Source organism: Lynx rufus, unplaced genomic scaffold (genome assembly GCF_022079265.1).
Source record: "Lynx rufus isolate CCGP_SWC_20201006 ecotype Redwood Valley unplaced genomic scaffold, mLynRuf1.p SCAF_14, whole genome shotgun sequence".
In the NCBI taxonomy this organism is placed as follows: domain Eukaryota; kingdom Metazoa; phylum Chordata; class Mammalia; order Carnivora; family Felidae; genus Lynx; species Lynx rufus.
In genome coordinates this window covers 9315403-9335514 of record NW_025814828.1, presented here as the reverse complement: position 1 = coordinate 9335514, position 20112 = coordinate 9315403, and the positions used below count along the sequence as shown (strand labels likewise).

At 44.6% G+C, this 20112-nt stretch overlaps 1 protein-coding gene across 1 annotated transcript in view; it reads right to left on the bottom strand.

Moving 5' to 3' along the window:
* Positions 1–3971: 3971 nt before the first annotated feature.
* FRMPD4 (FERM and PDZ domain containing 4) overlaps positions 3972–20112 on the bottom strand; it is a 185970-nt gene continuing 169829 nt past the window's right edge. Inside the window, exons 10-16 of the mRNA XM_047076357.1 lie at positions 19471–19597; positions 17219–17308; positions 16472–16654; positions 14369–14507; positions 8580–9644; positions 6895–8187; positions 3972–5296 (exon numbers count right to left, since the gene is read on the bottom strand). Coding sequence (XP_046932313.1) covers positions 3972–5296; positions 6895–8187; positions 8580–9644; positions 14369–14507; positions 16472–16654; positions 17219–17308; positions 19471–19597 — 4222 coding nt within the window. The remainder of the gene's footprint in view (positions 5297–6894; positions 8188–8579; positions 9645–14368; positions 14508–16471; positions 16655–17218; positions 17309–19470; positions 19598–20112) is intronic.

The following is a 20112-nucleotide window of genomic DNA, read 5'->3' as shown; positions in this document are numbered from 1 at the left end:
AGTTCTTATGAATAAAAATTCAGTTCAAAAGCTTAGGTTCCGACTCTGATCTTTCAAAAGCAGAGAAGCTACTTCCGCAATATAGCCTTAAAGGAAGACTTGGGATGTTATATACAGGACGTTTTATCATAGTTTTTGGACGGCCACAGGGGAAACTAGCAATGGAATCCGTAAAGCCAAACTGAAAACTACTCTTCCACACCCCCCCCAACACACACAACTACTCAAACACCGCCCGCTTCTATGTACCCCTCCACCTCCCAAAATAGGTTAGAAAGAAACAATGTATTATGTTTGTATTTTGATCCCTATGAAGATTTCTAAGCGTTTGGAAAAGAAAATCACCGAGCATGCATGATTTGCTCATTTTTCAGTTTAAAAATCCGTTAACACAATTACGAATGGGAAATCAGACAGCGGGCGTCTCCTATTGCCAAACCAAGAGTAATCCAGGAGAAATAAACTAGAGTGACCTCCTCAGTAGCTTAGAAGTATCATTCAGAGAATAACCGGCATTTGGAAATATATGAAAAAGGAATATAAACAAATGAAGACTGTCTTTCCTAAGACAAATCATCATGGAAGATGAAATTCAGAGCAAATTCAGGCCCAATCCACTTACTTAACACATGCTGGAACTTTCAGGTAGAAGGGCGAATGGAGTCAGATCAACTCTGAGTCAAAATTAAACTCATAGACCCACACAGTAATACTAACATCAGTATGTATAAACCCAAAAGAAGACGCCCCAAATCGTTGACCAGGACTGTCTTTGGGGGTTGGGTTTGAAGGAATTTTCCCCTTCTTCGTTACTTCTGTAATATTTACTCGATAACATTAAGAAATTATTGATTTTTAAAAGTGTGAAAATGGGGGCGCCTGGGTGGCTCAGTTGGTTAAGCGACCGACTCTCGATCTGGGTTCAGGTCTGATCTTGCGGTTCGTGAGATAGAGCCCCGCGTCGGGCTCTCTCTCTCTCTTTCAAAATAAATCCGTACACGTTAAAAAACATGAAAGTGTGAAAGTGGCATTGCGGTTCTGTTGATAAGTTCTCGTCTATAGGAAGTTCTTACTAAATGAATTGGTGTGTGAGAAGTACATATTGATTCATTATGTGATTGTGTCTACTTTTGTATATGTTTCAAAGTTTTATCATAAAAATGATAGGCGATACACTTGGAAGACCAGGCTGGGGACTAAACACAAAGGACCTCGAGTCCAAGGAAGTTGTATTCCCAAGTTCAGTGGCCTCGCAACTCGTGTCAGTGCCACCCTACCTGCGACAAGATTTTTGCATACATGCACCAGGCATATGCTTATTAATTGATTTATTTATTTAAAATGATGTACATATACCACCGTACTATTACGCCATTATAAAACATACACAAACATAAAAAATGCTAGATAAAAAGAAACACAAGGATCATTCTAACATGTTCTTCCTACACTCTAGTGGACCTGGACCCCACTTAGGAGCCCCATGTGTAGTGAACGGGCGGGGGGGGGCTTGAGGTTTTCTACGTACTAAGGAGGTTGTCTATAAGAAACAGAAACGTACTGGAGCACCCATAGGTCATGGGAGATGGTTTGGAAGGACCCAGAGCTGTTTTACTGAGGCCTCTCAAAGAACTAGAATGGACTGGGAAGCTGTTCTAACTGGATAGGATTTGAACGAGGATGGCTATTTCCTTCGACACTTCTTTTATACACATGCAACGCACATACCACATCCTGCATATACAGGCAGGAGACGATATGCATATAAAGCAAACATCCCCCATACATTATCTTGGGCAATATATTTAACGTACTGACCATGATGATAAGATCTTAACAGGAAGTATATACCCTGCCAGGTATGCCCTCATTGTGGCAAAACCTTTACACACACGATTTTACTTCCAAGTCATGACAATCCTGTGGAAATCGATTTTCATTTTACTGTAAGCAAGTTGAGACTCAGAAAAAAATCGATCAACTTTCCCAAGATGAAAGGGATAGGAAATGGCAGAGTCCAAATTTAAATCAGGAAGTTTCTGACCCCAGGCCCCGCGTCCTTAACTATTACACCATATTGCCTCCGTTGGGAATTAACAATAGTGTCCAAACCATAAGATCGTTGTGATGATTGAGTAATATATGTGATATGTTTAGCACATTGTCTGACATACAACACACATCCTATTCATGTTAGTATTCTAGTACACAGAATATTTACCAAAAATTGCCACAGTAAACACCATTAATATTTATCAATATCAAACACCAATATTTATAATTATAAGAAAATAATGTTGTATTATTTAAACATTATTTATAATAACACACATCTAAACTCCTTTTGTTTGCTACCATCTATAAATATGTGTGACTTTTGTTACTGAGTCTCTATGGAACGACTGACAAGAGACTGTGATGCCTCCTGCCCGGTAGGCTACAGAAATGAAGTATTTGCACCTGCCATACTCCTGTCATATTTTAAGGAGCCATCTACATAAACAGGAGTATGTATAGCTTAAGCACTAAATGACCCATGAAGTACATATGTACATATCAATTTTCTTTGACAACTGCGTTTCGCATCCTTTTGCTTTGACCCAGAGATACATTTTTAGACAGAGGACAGTTCTGAAAACCCCTTTGCATTCCACCAGTTTTGCCCACAGTGGTCAAATTTACCACTTGTCTTTCCGTACCCCCCCCCCCGCCCCAGCTTTCATATTTCAATCTACCAATCCAAATTAGAACATTCGCTAAATGCTTTATTTATTCATCCTGGCTTCTATATTAGAGGAGCCATCTCTCCCTGATTTTCTGGAACACTCCAGATTTGAAACTGTCCCAGTGGTAGGCTGGAATTTCAAATTTGGTTGGAAGCATCGGCCCCTATAGAGGTGACGCACGAAGTTCTATGCCTTGACTCACATTACTGGATCTGCACTTACTATGATGATCACTGAATGCTGCTTTTTGTAATTTTGCAAATACTTCACTAAATGTTCTGTCGCTCTTAATGGAATTCTACGTCTCACGGTTGAGTTGGGGTGGGGAGGAAGATGATGTCTTTGGTTTATATATTTTGACATTTAATCAAAGGAGATCTCTCTTTTCATCAAACATTTTAATTTTGACATTATTCCTTTCATTTTACGTAATTAGATAATCTCTAACTCTAGACATTTTACCTAGGAACCTGCCCATCATTACTTCTGTTCTTTTGGGGAAATATTTTAATTATAGAAACATCATGAAGAGCATTTGTATTGACACAATAGAATCCGCCCCCACCCCATTTCTAGCCCAAATGGCATAAGCGAAAATTAAATTTCATGTAGGATTCTTGGAAGAAAGCATCAGATAACCAAACACTATGAGCAAAAAATTAATTTATTATATATATTCTCTAATAATTCATAATAGCTTCTCAGATTTTAAATGTCTTTCTGCTATTTCCAATGCTTAAAAATCATAATTTTAAAACATAAGTACTGATTTATATACATTGTGATCTTTCTCTCTCCCTCTTTCTTTCTTTCTCTCTTTCTCTCTCTCTCTCTCTCTTTCTTTCTTTCTCTCTCTCTCTTTTTAACTTCTAAGTATGAATGATATGGTCTCCAAGTATCTGCTTGGAAGGAAAGGGGAGAGGATTCATTGTTCTGCTCTAACACGGTTTTGCTGAGAGTTTAAAATTTCACATCATATACCTGGAGTTTCAACTATACGAAAAATAGCCAAATGTCATCACTTTCTTGTATATTTCTTTTACGTATATATATGTATAATATAAACAGAATACATCTGATTAGTACATTTCAACATTTCATCAATGTGACTTTTATCTCCTATTTTATATAAAATAACAAAATATACAGAGAGAAGAAAGGAGACATCTGTTCATCGTACACATAAAGTAAATAAAAGTTCATGTATGGCTTTGCAAAGGTAGATTATGATGTGACTTTCATATTTTATTTATTTAAAAGCATCTTGAGAGAACGTGTTAGTGTGCTTACGAGGGCGGCCATGGTGGTTGAATGTCGCGCCGAGAGTCCAACATTAGGATCCCCAGTGGTCTTTCCAGTGGCTGCCTCTGCAGCTTTCAGGAGACAAATGTAGTTTATGACCACTTCATTGATCTTCGCTACGATTTCCTGCCGCTGCGTTTCTGAGTTCACGACTTTAACTAATCGCATGCAAGCTTCCGTTAGGCAACAGAGCACTTGAAAGCTGGAGGTCATAGCTAGAAGCATCTCCTCTGGGCTTTTCTCGGCCATAGCCATTTTCCTACAGGCACTTCCCAACTGTCTGGACTCGATGGATAACAGTTGCTTGTACTGAGAAAGCGTAAGGTCATATGCCTCAGGGCGTGACTCCTCTCTCTTTCCCTTCGTTGCCCTGACGAGGCAGAGCAGCTCATTGGCATCATTTTGGGCTGCGAGGAACCCATCAGGCATTGCATATGTGCTCTCTTTTAGGGCATTTATTCTTGCAATCCGGGCATCAAAGGCCAGGTTGCTGAAGTCCGCATCATCTGGGCCACTCAGATCTTCCGCCCAGACCTTTAGCACTGAACCTCTGGTCAGCTCCCCTCCTTGCTTCTGAATGCCAACAGCCAGGGGTGGGCTGATTGGTTCTGGCATGGCTTGAGTCATCTGTGGTCGAAAGAGGCAAGAGACCCGGCGGGTGGCCTCTCCCTCCTCTTCATCCTCATCACCGTCTTCCTCCTGCCCTCGGTTCAGGAAGCAGTAGCTGAAAGGTCCCCGGCATCTCCAATTGCTGCCTTCCAGCTTGCGCAAGGGTAATGTCCTATACAGCTTTGAGTCTTTGTGAGCCACCGGGGACCTTCTGTGAACTTTTCCCTCAGAGCTAAAGAACATCGAGCTTTGGGAAAAACTTTTGGTGAGCTTCTTCCCCAGGGGGAGTTCTGCTCGCCTTTCTGAACTGGCCTCCTGTGCTTCTGTGATACCTGGACACTTTAAGCTGACCGCACCCTTGGTTCTCTCCTGGAAGGTCTCCAAACCTACAGATCCCGAGAGGATACTGCTGCTACGTCTCAGAGCCCTCTGGCTGGGGGGTGTTCCGAGGCTCCCCCCTCTCAGATCCAGTGGCCGCCAGTTCACAGCCTCTCCGTATGCCAGATTTGCTTGGGAGAAATCATTAGGGTCTTGATTTGGAATTGGCACCTTTGATTCCGAGTGAATGTTGGATGGTAGCAGGATGGGATCAGCTTCAGGATGTTGAGACCAAGCTGAAGGCATGCCTCCTCGTCTCTCCTTCCCAGGCTCTGTCAAAGCTACACTAGGGGTAGCAGAAAAACAGAGAGAATCATTAAGCATCTCATGGGTGGTCATTTTCACTGAACCTCTATGTGATGGTTGTCATTTCCCAAGGATGTATTCTAGAAGGGCTACAATTCGTCAGGATCACCCTCCTTTTCAAGGACCGCCTCCTGAGCTCTCCTAAGATTTCCATTTCAAGAAATACTAGGAATCTGCTATTTCCGAAACGACTCATTTATTTGGAATTGTCTAGCCATCACAGTCATTTTCAGAAACAATGGCATTTCATGACTTCCTTGTCCCCAGTATTTACCTATCAGTGCTTAGACACATAATTAGAAAACACACATCCTAGACCTCCTAGGCCTCCACTATTCCAACATATTTATGACATACAAGTTCATTTCAAGGGAGTTAGGTTAATCCTGGCATTAGTTACCTTTTTTTTCCCTAAAGTGGTCTAATTTAATTAATGTGCACTAAATAAGGTCAACTTTTCAAGAGGACCCCAGGGGTTGGCCTGGTACGGGGTTTGAAGCAGAGACCCTGGGCGAGTTGCTCAACTTTTCTCAAAAAAGTGGTCATGTGAAGAACACATTTCCGTCTCACAGAATTTTTGTGAGAAGAGGTAAGTTTGGTGAAAGCTCTTTGTAAACCACAAAAGATTAAACAGTGTGCTTAAAGGCCATTCAAAGACGGGTTTCCCGAGGCAGGTGACGCCAGTGGCGGGTGTCGTGAAAGCAGATAATCTTAAAAGGGGGGGAATGGAAGCGAACCAATGTTAAGATCTCACTACCACCTACTGACCTAATACGGAAGAGGTATTACTGATATACTCTGATATTTGACAGTATGAAAGAACATCTGTTTTTGCCACGTGATGGCTGGCCAAGTGGATCGGTGAGAGGACTATGTCCCCACCAAGTTACAGCATGGTGTAGATGGACACAGAAGGTGACTGTGTTCTTGTTTCTCCCTGTGCCTATATCTTATTATTTCGCAGAAAACAAGCCAACTCATCACGCGTACCCCGAAAGACTTCCTGACACCAAAGTGTGCCAGATACTTCAGAATATGTCTTTAAGAGAGTCTTACAGAGGAGGGAGGGATCTGTTAAGTATTGCTGAAAGGAAAACGGTCTTCCCAAGCCCCTTCCATCTCCCTGCAACCCCGCTCTATTATCCTTCCTTGCCTCTCAATAACGAAAGGGCGAAAGTAGAAATGTGAGGTGTTGAGAAGGAAATCAAACGTTTGTGACTCTACGTAATACTGTCTTGCAACTAGAGACACTGAGCATCGAGCGCTGCTGAAAATCTACATTTAGGATTTAGAAAAAAAATATAGCTCCCTTCTGAGTTTGAAAGCAAGCACAGAGCAAGGTTCTAAAGAGCAAATGCCATTTCCACTGCTGTTCCAGATCTAGAAACTTCAGTATTGACTAAACACCGGGGGATCGATGAGGGACACTTAACCCGGCCATAGCTCTGCAACCTTTCAAAAACAATTCTAACTTTGACTTTTCGTCCAAACTTTATATTTTCAGGTTTGTTGTAAATCTGGTTTACAGGCTTCGGGCGTGCAGTGCAAAGCGCTAAATCCATCATTGCTGTACCTGTGGTTTCCTTAATCTTGGGGAGCCGATGACATCCATCTCTCAAAGTGCCAAACAGGGGTTCCGCATTAATAGCTGTGTGCAGAGCGGGCACTGTCATCCGCGGACACATCCCTTCTGCCTGTGGGTGCAATTCCTTGAAGGTGGCGCCATGGTTGGGAAGCCCAGCGGCTCTCTCCTCCGCAGGAACATAACCCATGCCTTTCCCCGCAGTCTCGGGAATCAGGTGCTTCCCCATGGAGGGGCAGAGGGGGGACTCCACAGGTGTGGGACAGGTGCTGCTGCTACTGCCTGTGCCACAGCCTGCGTCCACCGAAGAGCCTTGAGAGCTCTGTAGAGAAAAATGGCACTCGCTTGGTAATGATGACATCCGCTTGGCCAGGTGGTAGTCACAAAGGCGGGCCACGCTCTCCTCCGCCTCAGGAAGCTTGGAAGGATGGTCACAGGTAGACGGGTCAGTATCCCCTGGGTCGTCTAAGTCTTTGGCTGAAGATACACAGGTCACGTCCGTTAAGAAGTGGTCCCGCTGGCCAAGTCCTGAAACCTCACCGGCTTCTCCATCAGGAGCCCCTTCATCCTTCTCTTCCGCCTCCCTCGTCCCCAGACCGGAAGCTCTTGGAAATGTTATCCCGGCTGCCGCTTCCAATCCACTTTTCTCAGCCACTGCCCCCTCGGTGGCCACGTACCATCTTTGGCTGTCCTTGCGAAAGGCAGTTCTTTCCAGGTTAAAAGTGCTTAGGTGTTGTTGACTGTCCCTTGAAGACACAGTACCAAATTTACCTTTGGCGTCCTCCTCTGCCTCAGCTGTTTTGGTCCCCTGCTGTTTCTTCCCTGGCATGTTCCCACTAGGGGGTGCCTTCCCCTCCCCGTCGGCCAGCTTGCTTTTCCTTTTGCTGGTGCACGAGTACACCACCGACCCCATGTGCAGTTTGCTGAAATAGTCAGTGACCGACTTGGTCTCCATGGTTTCGGGCTCCATCTCCATGGGGTCTGGGTGAAGTATCTGCTTGGAAGGCACAACTTTGGGCGGGAGGTCGGTCACCGGACGGGCGGCCAGGGCGTGCGAGGACTTGGGAGGCAAGCCCCCAGCGGGGGTTTTGGAGGTGGGGAACTCTGTCTGCTCTTCTGCAAGGGGGTGGTAGCCTTCGTGAGCGGCCAAGAACATGCGGGAGAGGCTTTCTGACTGCTTCTGCGCTGTGGCCAGTTCAGAGCTCTCAGTCATTTCGGAAGAGTTAGTCTCATTGCCCGAGTCTGACGAAGACTCGGGACTATAAGCCCGCAAGATGGCTACACCTGCATGCCGTGAAAAACAAGAACCGATTAATGGAGGCGTCAGAGGCACTAGGAGACACGTAAGAAAATGGGACTCGTTATTATTAAAAAAAAAAAACAACAACACACCAGAAACCAAAAACCAAAAACCAAGTTTCTCCCTTTTCAGTAAGGACTCTGAGTTTATTGCACAATTGTTCCAGAAATGGGGGGGGGGGGATGTGCTACATATTAAAAAAAAGTAACAAAGGAAACCACATACATGAAAACCCCACGATGGTAGTTTCTGCCCACTTATGAAATGGGACATGTGTGAAATGGACAACAGCACATAACAGGACTCCAAGGGTAAATGGCTTGAGAGGATGAAATGCAGGGTTATCAGTGAATAAATGTAACAATCGTGAAAGAACCTGAATTGTCACTGGTCTGCTGTTCCTCTGACACGGACAGAGCTTCTAGAGCTTCGAGCGTGGAAACCACGGTGTTACCCAGGCCCTTCTCACACTTCCCCTCGGCGCTGGTGGGCACAGCGTCAATGAGGGACACAGGGATCTCGTCATTTTGCAGACTCCTGCCTGGCTCCTTGTCCTCGAGGAAGGAGGCGGCCTGGCTCTGAGAGTCCTCCTCGTCTGAACTATCTCTGAAGCCAGGTGGGGGCGCGGCGATGGCCATGTTCAAGGAACGCAACAGGAAGTCATCCTCGTTGTCATCCCCTTCTGGAGGGGGCAGGGACGTGAGGTCAATGATGTCATCACTGGACCCAGACAGGTTGAGGATGGCCGGCTGGCTCATCGCTCCTACCACGAGGTCCTCCTCACAGCTCACCTCGTCCTCATCCTCCGCGTCATCGGTGTTCTCTGCGTAACAGATGTCGTGCAGGAGGGGTTCCTCTATCCCCTCGGCGGCCTCAAAGTGTTTCACGTCACCTATGTTTGCATAAACAGAATTTGCCACAAACTGGATGCTCTCCGCATCCGGGGCGAGATCCAGGCCCTTCATATCGTTGGCACCGCTGATGTAGAGATTCCTCTGCTTCTCCAGCAGTTCTGGGCTCTCCTCCAACAGTCTTTCGTAGCCAAGAGTCGGGGGATTCCTACCGTCATCCAAGGCAAGATCTCCGAAAATAAAGGACACTTTAGCTCCTCTCGGAGACTCCTGTGCTTTCTTCAGAGCGTCTGGTCCTGAGAGGGTCAACAGGGACCGCTGAGTGAGACTTCTGTAGTCTGCCTCACACGGAGCATCTCCCGGCTGGGTCAGTGGCTGGTTGAGTTCATCTGGGTTATAGGTGTTGTCTAGATACAGGTGCCGGTGGTCTTTGGGACACAAGGCGCCATCCGTAATATCAACCGTTTTCTGTTTTGAATCTATATATGTTATCTGGGCTTCTTGTTCCCCTTCGCCAATAAAGGTGGTCATCTGGGGTATACAGTTCCAATCTGGGCCAAGGAGGTTATGCTTTCCTTTATTTTCAGTTCCTAAAGAGAAAGAATCAGGCAAAGACACGTTACTGTGAGACCTGATTTCTTAATTTAATGGCTTGTAGCATCAGTTTTGTAAATACCGTTATTCAGCTTCCCAGATATGGTACCCGTCAATTTAGGCGTCAGGTGTAAGGATTTCTTGGTCATGAGAACCGACATTACCAAAATTGATCGCGCATGAGACACAACCGCTATTCGATCAAACAGAATACCATCCAAGAATAGGGAGCTACAGCTTAATCCCACGTGACTCTCGGTTCTATTATCAGAAGACCTCATTTATGTCTGTGAATGTGAACATATAACATGTCTTTAAAAATCCATAAAGGCGATAGTCTAATAGGCTGTTATTCCAGAAAATAGATTCTCCTTTTCGTTGTAAAGTGAGATCTAACGTTGCCCACTTTGTAGAGGAAGATGTTGGACTTTTTCCTTATCGAGTTAAGAGAAAGTCAAGGAGCCTGAGACTTCTGCCACACATTTTAGGAAATATTGTAATGATGTAATAATGTTATAATAAAAATGATCTAATATACACATAAAAATATAATGTAATCATATTGTAATGATAGCATAAAACCTCTATCTTGAGACTTTTTATATCCTAGTGGGTGTTAATATATTCACGTATAAACGTCAGCATGGATGCCTGTATGTGTGCGCGCATGCATGCATGTACGATGCGTAAGTTGGGACGTCACAGGTAATGCACTCCTTTCTATTTTTTTTAAGGAGATTTTTTTAAATGTTTATTTCTTTACTTTGAGAGAGACAGAGAGCTCGAGCAGGGGAGGGGCTGAGAGAGAGGGAGACAGAGAATCCCAAGCAGGCTCCGTGCTGCTAGTGCATAGCCCAACGCGGGGCTCAATCTCATGAACCATGACATCACGACCTGCTCTGAAACCAAGAGTAGGATGCTTAACCCACTGAGCCACCCAGGCACCCTGCCTCTCTGCTATTTGTAGACATAGTTAATAGTTTGGCTGATTTCAATTTTTGTTTGGAGCATGAGAACTGAAGATTTGTTGGATGTTCCCGTGAATGAAAATTGCAAAACCCTAATTTAAAAATCATGGTTTTGTGTGTTCCTCAGGGGTCTCCCAATAGGGAATTTTGATGTGGAGAGTTTGCTCTGAAATTTAATAAGGAAATTTAATGAGGAAGTGTTAGGGCCGCATAATCTCCCATTAGTACCCTCAAATCGCCCCCTGGCCCAAGTTTGGATGATACTGACATCGAATGTACAAGGCATATGGGAAAAAAAAATCAGTTTTACTGGAGACGTTTTCACTCCCTTCGCCCCCCAGTTATACACAATAAACTCAATGCTGAATGTTGTTCCAAGTCATTTGCTAAACGCATTTATTTTCATGAATAGCAAGAAAGATATACTTTTGAAGGCACTGAGCTACACAAGAGCCCTATTTACATGTTGCCTTATAATAAATATTCCTATGGGGGTTCAGCATTGTTTTATGAACGATTTCGATTAGGACTGTGTGTAGGGGGTGTATGTGTGTGTGGACGCACACGCTCGTGTATGTCGGGAACGTAAATTGCTGGGAGAGGGATAGTAGTTTAGCGAAGCTGTGACAGGGCTCTAGGTTTAAACTTGCGGTTGGCAAAATTTGCCTGTAAAGGGGGGGCTAGGTAGTAGACGTTTGAGGTTTTGTGGGCCAAGTGCTCAGTTGAGCAACCATTCAACTCTGCCATGGGAACGCAAACGTAGCCAGAGATGACACATAAACAAATGCATGGAGTAGGTTGAATGGTGGCCTCTTCAAAGATATATCCACTCTGTGAGTATGACCTTCTTGGAAAAAAGAGCCTTTGCAAGTGTAATTCAATTATGGACCTTGAGAGGAGTTCATCCGGATTATCCGTGTGGGCCCTAAATCCAATGACAAGTGTCCCTATAGGAGAAAAGCAGAGGGGGATTTGGGCCCCACAGAAAAGCAGGGAAGGCCATGTAAAGATGGAAGAGGCAAGAAAAGGTTCTCCCCTTGGGACTTTGGAGGGGTATGGCTCTGCCACTGCCTAGATTTCGGATCAGTAGCCACCCAAACTGTGAGAGAATGAGTTCCTGTTATGTTAAGCCCCAGGGTTTGCGCCAATCTGTCACGGCAGCCCTAGGAAACAAATACAATGTGCATGGCGAGTACCAATAAAACTTTATTTATAAGAACAAGACTTGATCCATGAGCCATCGTTTGCCAACTTCTGCTTTAGTATAACATGAAAGCTGAATAGATCAGCAGGCTAAAACAAGTTAATAGATACTTACTCAGACCCTCCTAATGCACAGAGGTGCATAGATATGTGGGTTCAGGGACTTTGAAAGTAATCCAAGTAATCAAAGATTAATTTTCAAGATAGGGAAGAAACGCAGGCTTACTGTTCCTTGTTAGAGATCTTGACTATGGTCTGATCAATTTGAGACAAGAAGAAAATACTCAATCTTGGCTTCCTTCTAGAAGGGTGTAGGGACTTGGCTTTTGGGATGATTTTAGAGACACAGAAAGATGTGGGTTAGGAACTGGGGTCTATACCAGGGCCTGGTTTCCCATAAAGCGGGGGGCGGGGGGGGGGGGCGGTGCGGACCAGGGATGAACTGGTCTAAACAGACTTCACGCTCTATACTTCTTGGGTCTCAGGGGGAGTTTCTGAAGAGGAGAGTGAATTTGCCACCATCAGAGGATGTGAATCCCCTAGCTATTTGGGGCACACGCCCTCACGCTCATTCTCAGTGTAGAGAATGGGGAGAGATTGCTGAAAGGTTGAAGTTCCATTCCTTCCCCATGGGGATAAGCTTTTGCCCCTCAAAATTTGATGAAACATTACATTGTGAGCCACTATAAACTGGACAGAACAGGAGCCCTTGTTCCTGTGACTGCTTTTGAAATGGTGGATTTAGTTTTCTTCATGCACCTGGACAATCTTAAGAGTCCATGAGGAAAAGGTTTGATTTTCAAGATAAACTCGCAGATTTGAAAATAGAAAGCCGAAAACTGGTTTTCCGAACAAAAGGATGGCGTTACCCCACTGAACTGATCTTCGCAATTTCCCAGGCCAGCGGTGAATTGTCCACAATCTCCTAGCTCAGTGAAAACGCGTGATCCCACAAATGTTCACCACCAACGCCAGCGCCCTCTCGCCACCACCTTTTGGTTCCTTCCCCGTCACTTTCACGCTCAAGTATTTCCACTCCTGCTTCCCTGCCAGTTGTTGACAGAAGTACTGGGCATCCTTCTGGGTGTGGTGCGGAACTTTCTTCCTAACCCTTTCCTTGCAAGCTAGGTTCCCAATTCCGATGTTACAACTGAGAAAACCCAGACACAGAGAAATAAAATAAAAGAAATAAATAAACAAAGAAACAGACAAACAAGCAAATAAATGACACTCCTAGGTGGGGCTGGATCACATCTAGTTATAATTCGAAGTTGCCTTCTGGCATGCTTTGTCTACCTCTCTCTGTTTCTCTCAGGTTTCCCTTTTCCTATGAGTGTTTCCACCTGACCAGCCATCATCACAAACTGGGCACAAATCTGTTGGGTTGCGTGTGTCTATCAATAACCTGCAATATATTTACGGAATAATCATTTATGTTTTCTGCTAAGGCTACAGGTGAGAGGATTTTCCTTCCCCCCCCCCTTTCAGAAACAGTGACAATGGAATTTGTTCTTAAGAATTTCCCTTTCTTTTAAAAGAAACCCTGATTATAATTTTTTTTTAATGTTTATTTATTTTTGAGGGAGAGAGAGCACAAGTGGAGGAGGGGCAGAGGGAGGGTGGGCGGACAGAGGGATCCGAAGCGGGCTTCATGATGACAGCAGCGAGTCCGATGTGGGGCTCGAACTCACGAACTGCAAGATCATGACCTGAGCCGAAGTCGGGCGCTCAACCGACTGAGCCACCCAGGCGCCCCATGATTCTAAGTTTGTCATGGGTCAGCAGCTCTGGTTTGAATGCTAGTGTCTGTCCATCAGCCACATTTACTGGGTGTCCACTGTAGATGTAGGAAAATAATCAGACACTAAAGAAAAAAAAACTAAAACAAATGAAAACCACCCACCCTCAAAGCAACCCTTAACACTGCAGCCCTCCTTGTCCTCACTCGTGAGCTATCTCATCCTGTCAAGTGGCTGAACTTGTCTGAGGCCTTTGCCATCTTCCTGCTCCCCCTACAGAGCTAAGGTGGCTGCTGGGGTCCCATCTACAGGCCCAAGTCCAAGTGCTGGGTGATATCCAAGTCCTGTTGGTAGAGCTCCCAGGATCCCGGATATAAGTCTGATGTAGGAGGAGGTGCCCAGACACTGAGGCCTAGGGCCCCTTAAGGAGGGACAAGCCCTGAAGGTGGGGGCTCGTAACTCCTGCTGGGCATCCTGTCATTAGTTCTCTGCATCCTGACTTCTGTAAGAGCGAGGCAGTGAAAACTCAGTCATAAAGACAGATGTTTACTCCCTTCAGAATAAGAAAATCACTGCCTTTGAAACATATTCCCCAGCACTTGTGAGTGATGTGTAAAATATGATGGAAAAATCGACATTTTCATTTAAAACATTAGACCATATCAGAATTATCTGAAGGCTTTTGCATTACATTTGGACACTAGATTTTTGTAGGAGTACCATTTTAACTTTTCAAGATATATCCTTATTGTTGTCAGGTGGGGTGGGGAAGGGGAGGGTCAGTGCTTCGTGAGTTCAGGAAGAGAGTACCTGTTTCCTGGGTCCCTGTGTTTTTCTTATTGGCCATGTTAAATATTGACCTCCTGGAATCCACAAGTAGCCGGTAGTAGCCAGCAGTTAAGCAGGCCAGGTTCATGGCATCTGATGATTCCATCAGCAGCGTGATGGGCTATGCAAAAGAGAATATTTTGGTTAAAGCCATCCCTCCTCAATAAGCTCCCTCAGGTGACAACACTTGGATTCGTGCTTATGAAATGTAACGAAGAAAGTTACCGCGCAATCATGTCATCGGACAAACACGAAAGGTCAGAAATCACGCCGAGAGCCTTACTGAAAAACATTTAGGTGACACCATCTTGAAAACACAGGCATTTTGAATCTTTTCAAGTAATATGGGAATGGGAGGAAAAAAGGTAACATTGGTTCGTTTCCAAATAGTTAACATTTTAAAACCTGATAGTTAAGGAGTCAGTTACCAAATGTGAACCCATGATCTGGGGGCAAAAAAAAAAAAAAAAAAAAAAAAAAAAAAAATCACAGGAAGATTAAGTTTGGGTTCATAGTGAAAATTAGTGTTGAAAAGAAGTAAAAATTCCAGCGGAAATTACTTCTAAGACTGAATGAAAAGTGACAAAAAGGTCCAGGAAAAGGATGCTTGTAAAAGAAACTACAAATTCACAGGAGAGGAAAACAGAGGTGGGAGTTAAGAAAAGGCCTTGCTAAAACCTTCTGGAAACAATGAGGTTCTCATGTAATTGGAGAGGAGTCCTGGGCATATGGTGAAGGAAGTGTTCTGTTGAAGCATTCATTCTCGTTGAATTAGAAAGGATGACCGACTGGTCTGTTCTGGTTGAAAGAGAGAGAACTTGAGAGAGGAACAAGGGAGCAAGACAAAAGCCGACACCCAGAGAGACACAGAAACGTCCGTGACCGGCTCTTGCTTTCATTCCCGGGTAGAGGATCCTGGCCAGGTCTGATGGCCCTGGCTCTGGAATCTAACTTCCCACGAAAAGCCCACATACTACGTGATGAACTGCCTTCTCTTTCCATTTCAGGTGAGGTCTCCCCTCAAGGCACCCCACAATTCTTTCATGTAAGCAGGAAACCACCGGTAGGGTCTTGCCACCTACTTCCGTCGGGCCAGATTATCCCGTTATCAGGTATGTGATGACTGCATCCAATTCACTTTCTCCTACTCTTTTTCCATGGGGGGCGGGGCATTGTTCTTAGCATCTTTGCTCGCAGACGGGGCCAGGCATTCCAAATCTGTTCTTGCACTTCCACTGTTATGGAGTCAACCGGAGACCTGGAGTCAGCCCATGAAATGCCACGAGCCGTGGCCACCATGTCTGAGCTCCATACTCTCCCTTCCATGGTCACTTCTTCCTGCTGCAGAGGACACTGAGGCTTTTCAGTTTGCTGCGTAGACAGAGTCCTGGTGGGAGTGGGTCCTCCCTGCCTGTTCTCACAGCACTCCCCCTGGTCCACGCTCTTTCCTTTTCTCCATGGAAACACAGCCACGTTACCGTGGCCCAAATCCAATGACTTGTCTACTACTGGGACAAGAAGGTAGGGACAGGGGACCCGGATTATTTCCTATCAATTTCCTGTTTCTGGAATAAAGTTCTCCCCTTTGACGACAATCTCAGATTATTATTTTAAATGGAATGGCCATGACATTCATAGGGCCCGATGTGCTGTCGGTACTAATTGCTACACCACAAAAAGACAGACTGACTGAAATACTCAGCTTTTCCCAAAGAATAAACACATACGGACTCAATCTGACAAAAGGGAATGGGAGTTCTAAATAAAGTTGGGAAAAATCTCCCTGACTCTCTGTACATGAATATTCTAGAAGGTTAGCAGGGAAAAATCTCCCCATTCTCTGTGATTCATGTACTCTGTCCTCAAATCACACAGCTCTTTACTGAGGGCTGGAGCCCTCAGGCCTGGGTTGGGTGGCTTTTCGTCCCTCCCAACCCACCCCCTACCGCCCCTGCCACCCCTCACCTTGTCACATTTCTGATCCTTTGCACACACTGAAATTTTGACTGCTTTGTAAATATCAGCGGTGTTATCACAAATGAGCTGTTCAGATCGAGGCCCTGTGTCAACATCTGAAAGACTTACCTTCACATCCAACACATGGAGCTCTACCCTCACCAAGCTTTCTTCCTCGGTAAACATCTCGATCCTGTTGACGTGGCTGAAGTCAGCTAAAAGAGCCACCAGATTGGTTTTGGTGTTTATGACATGGCTTATGCCATATCGGGGCCCCACCAGAAGAGTCACTTCTGAGCGCTTTTCTGCCTGCTGAGAGATAGTGACAAAAATATAAAAGTTCTAGACCTCTAAAGCACCACGCAGAGTTGAACCTGAGAATCTGTTCTTATAAGATTACATTTTCTTTAGACAGGATTTTTCGGTGATATTGCACCAAATCATCCAATTAGAAGAACCAGACATTATGATTGCATCGAGACTCTGCTAAATTATGAATAATGTAGAAAGCAAATGTTATCGTAGCGCATATTTTCGTAATCGTGAGACACTTCTAGAAATGGGGATTTTTTTTTTCATTTTTAATAGGAAAGCAACTTCTGGCCCAATGATTTAAAAGAAGGCCATTGTTAGCGTGCATGAATTCTCTCGGTTCTTCATGTTTCTTTTTCTAGGGCATTCTGCAGCGGCGTTATCTGGTTTAACATTTCTTCTCATAGTTTCAGACTGTGGTGCAGTCGATTAGAAATGAAGGCTGGAAAAGATTCACAGCTGATTTGCTTTTGTCATCAAAGGCAGCTCATCCAAGACAGCCTATGGCAGTGACATTTTGCAGGCTTCTGTGGCTTCCAAGAGAAAGCAAGAAAAAGCAATTACCACTAATGTTGCCTTGAACACACGACCCCCGTACAGTCGAAGATCACTGAGGAACTTGAGATAATGGACCTTGGCTTGCAGTGCAGAGAGCTGAGGAGAGAAAAGAAACCTCAGGTGTTAATTCCATTGGGGGTGGGTCTGTTTCTGCTGGAGACCAGCTAAAAACAAGGGCAAACCCTGATGCTTTTACTACCAACAGATGGGGTGAGACAAGGCCTCTTCATAAGGAGTCAAAGTAAATTGCTGTGTATTTGGTTTCGTGAGAAAGGGCTGCAACAAGAAATCCAGATTAAAACCTTTTTATGTGGGGGGAAGGCATTGGCGGTGGGGTGGTAGTGAGGGGAGCATGGGTCATGAGCATGGACATACTGGGCCAGGGTGCTCAACAAATGAAAACAAGATGGTAAGTTTTCCCACTGAACCATCGGTCATCGGGAATTCCAAGAGTCCAGTGGTGCTTTCCAATCGCGGGTAGGGACGGGGCGGGCTGCGTCCAGGAGACTCACCTGTACACAGAGTTTGGGGGAGCCATTTTGAACACATCATAAAAAAAAGTGCTGGATTGTAGGGGTGACTGGATGGCTCAGTCGGTTGAGTGACCACCTTCGGCTCAGGTCATGATCTCATAGTTCGTGAGTTCGAGCCCCGTGTTGGGCTCTGTGCTGGCAGCTCGGAGCCTGGAGCCTGCTTCAGATTTTGTGTCTCCCTCTCTGTCTGCCTCACCCCCGCTCGTGCGCTCTCTCTCTCTCTCTCTCAGTCTCTCAAAAAATAAAATAAAACGTTAAAAAATTTTTTTTAAAAATACTGGAATATTAACTATACCAAAATGCACTACCCTTCATTCAATTGTTAGCACTGTTTAGTCATCCTACTTCCTTCAAAAGCCCAAAGCATTTTGCAAATCGATTTGAAAGCACACCACTTACTCTTGGCTAGAAAAACTGACCTTTATAGAAAAACAGTGATGAATAGATCTTAGAGCAGTTATCCCAATTATTACAAAACCAGTGGGCCATGCATGAAAAAAATCATATCAAGCCAATTAAAAAAAAAATTAGCTTTGGGCCAATCAGAACAGAAATTAAAAAAAATCTTTCGGGTTTACGTTTATTTATTTAGTCATCTCTACACCCGACGGGGGGCTCGAAATCACAACCCCGAGATCAAGAGCCTCATGTTCTACCGACTGATCCACGCCGTCCAGCTATATTTCCGTGAGCGGAATGATCACAGAAACGAGGAAGTAAGGCGATGGTGGCTGATAGTGTGTCAAACCTGATTTTACCTTTTAAAAAGCCATGGGGTGAGGAGGGAACAGAAATAAGTACGTTTCAGCCAGTAAAAATGACTTATCAGAGTTACCCACGTTTCTATGGCCAGTATCAATTGTTAAGTGTTCTGGGTTGGTTTCCCTGCTTCCAGTTTTATAAGGCCAGTATTTTAAGGTTCCTCTTTCTGGTTCTTGAAACCTTTTGCTTTCGATTCCCTATGAACATAACTCTCTATTCTGACCAACAATCCATTTGAACGTGGCCTTTGTGTTTCTTCTGATTAAAAAAAAAAAAAAAAAAAAGGACGGAGATTTTAACAGTAATGATGGTGAATGGTAGAAATAATTTTATCTTCCCTTCAAAAGTAAGATTTAATTCAGTGGTTGTCAACCAGGGCCGATCTTGTTCCCCAGGGCACATTTGGCAATGTCTGAAGACATTTTTCTTTGACATAATCGAGGGCATCTCGGGGGCAGAGAGCAGGGATCAGCTGAATACCACCCAATGCGCCGGAACACCCTCCCCCCCCCCCCCCCCCCCCGCAAAGAATGATTCCAAATGCCAACAGTGGTGTCTGGTCACAAGGACCCTTGCTGCCTGCTGTGCATTTAAGCTGGTCTGCGTGGTAAGCGGGAGCCTGATGGGATGGGAACTTGCAATCCTACTCTCTAATCACAAGGTCTCAGTGGCTATGCAAGGTTCTCTTGCACGCACACGTGAATGTGCACACACTCGGTACAAGAAGGAGTCCGTAGCTTACAAGAAATAAATAAGTTTCCAGAAGAACACTTAGTTGTCACTAGTCTTAGAAACAGGTTAATAGTCAAAAAAAGGGGGGGGGGGCTGGGGTTATACAGTGTTACTGCTTCTGAAAAAGTGGCACTAAGTATTTTATTCACGGGCTAATTTTAAACATTTTTAAAAATGCATGCAAGCCTTTCTCTTTAAAATCCATTTTCTATTAAGATGCAAATGTGATACCTTTTTACCCGGTGGTACCAAGTTTTGATTTGCTTTGACAAGGTGTGAAAGTGCTTTCTTTATGTTCTTCTCTTTCATGCTTTGCAGCACAGCAGAGGGAAGAAAAGTCTCTAATCCCCATTCTTTTCTGCAATAAAGAGCAGATCTTTAATTTCACATTCTTGTGATGATTAGTTATCTAAGGCAAAATGGCGCTCTGATGTTCGATGGAACAAATGAACTCGGGGAAAGGCAGGAAATGGAGATAGGTGCCCGATTAGGGAGGCAACTTTGAATTTACACTCAGGAAACATACTATCTGATCATTAGTACATCTGTTTGCATTCTAAAGGAAACGTATTCTTCCCTCTCCAGAGAGAATGCGTCTGGGACCAATGGGAACTGAAGAGACAATTTATCCAACCCACCTCTGAGTCTCGTTGAATTCATTCACATCTCCGAGTATGTACTTCCAATACAATTTCTCTCCATTCGTTTGTGTTTTGCTCCCTGTCTGCCCACACTGTGGCTTTGTCTCTTCACTTAGAAGGGCCCATGCAACCCCTTCATGCTCCCAAACCATTCTGCCTCTTCTCCTTCACCAACGGCTACTTCACTAGAAACACACATCTCTTCTTTTCCAGGCAGATGAGGTCTATGTAG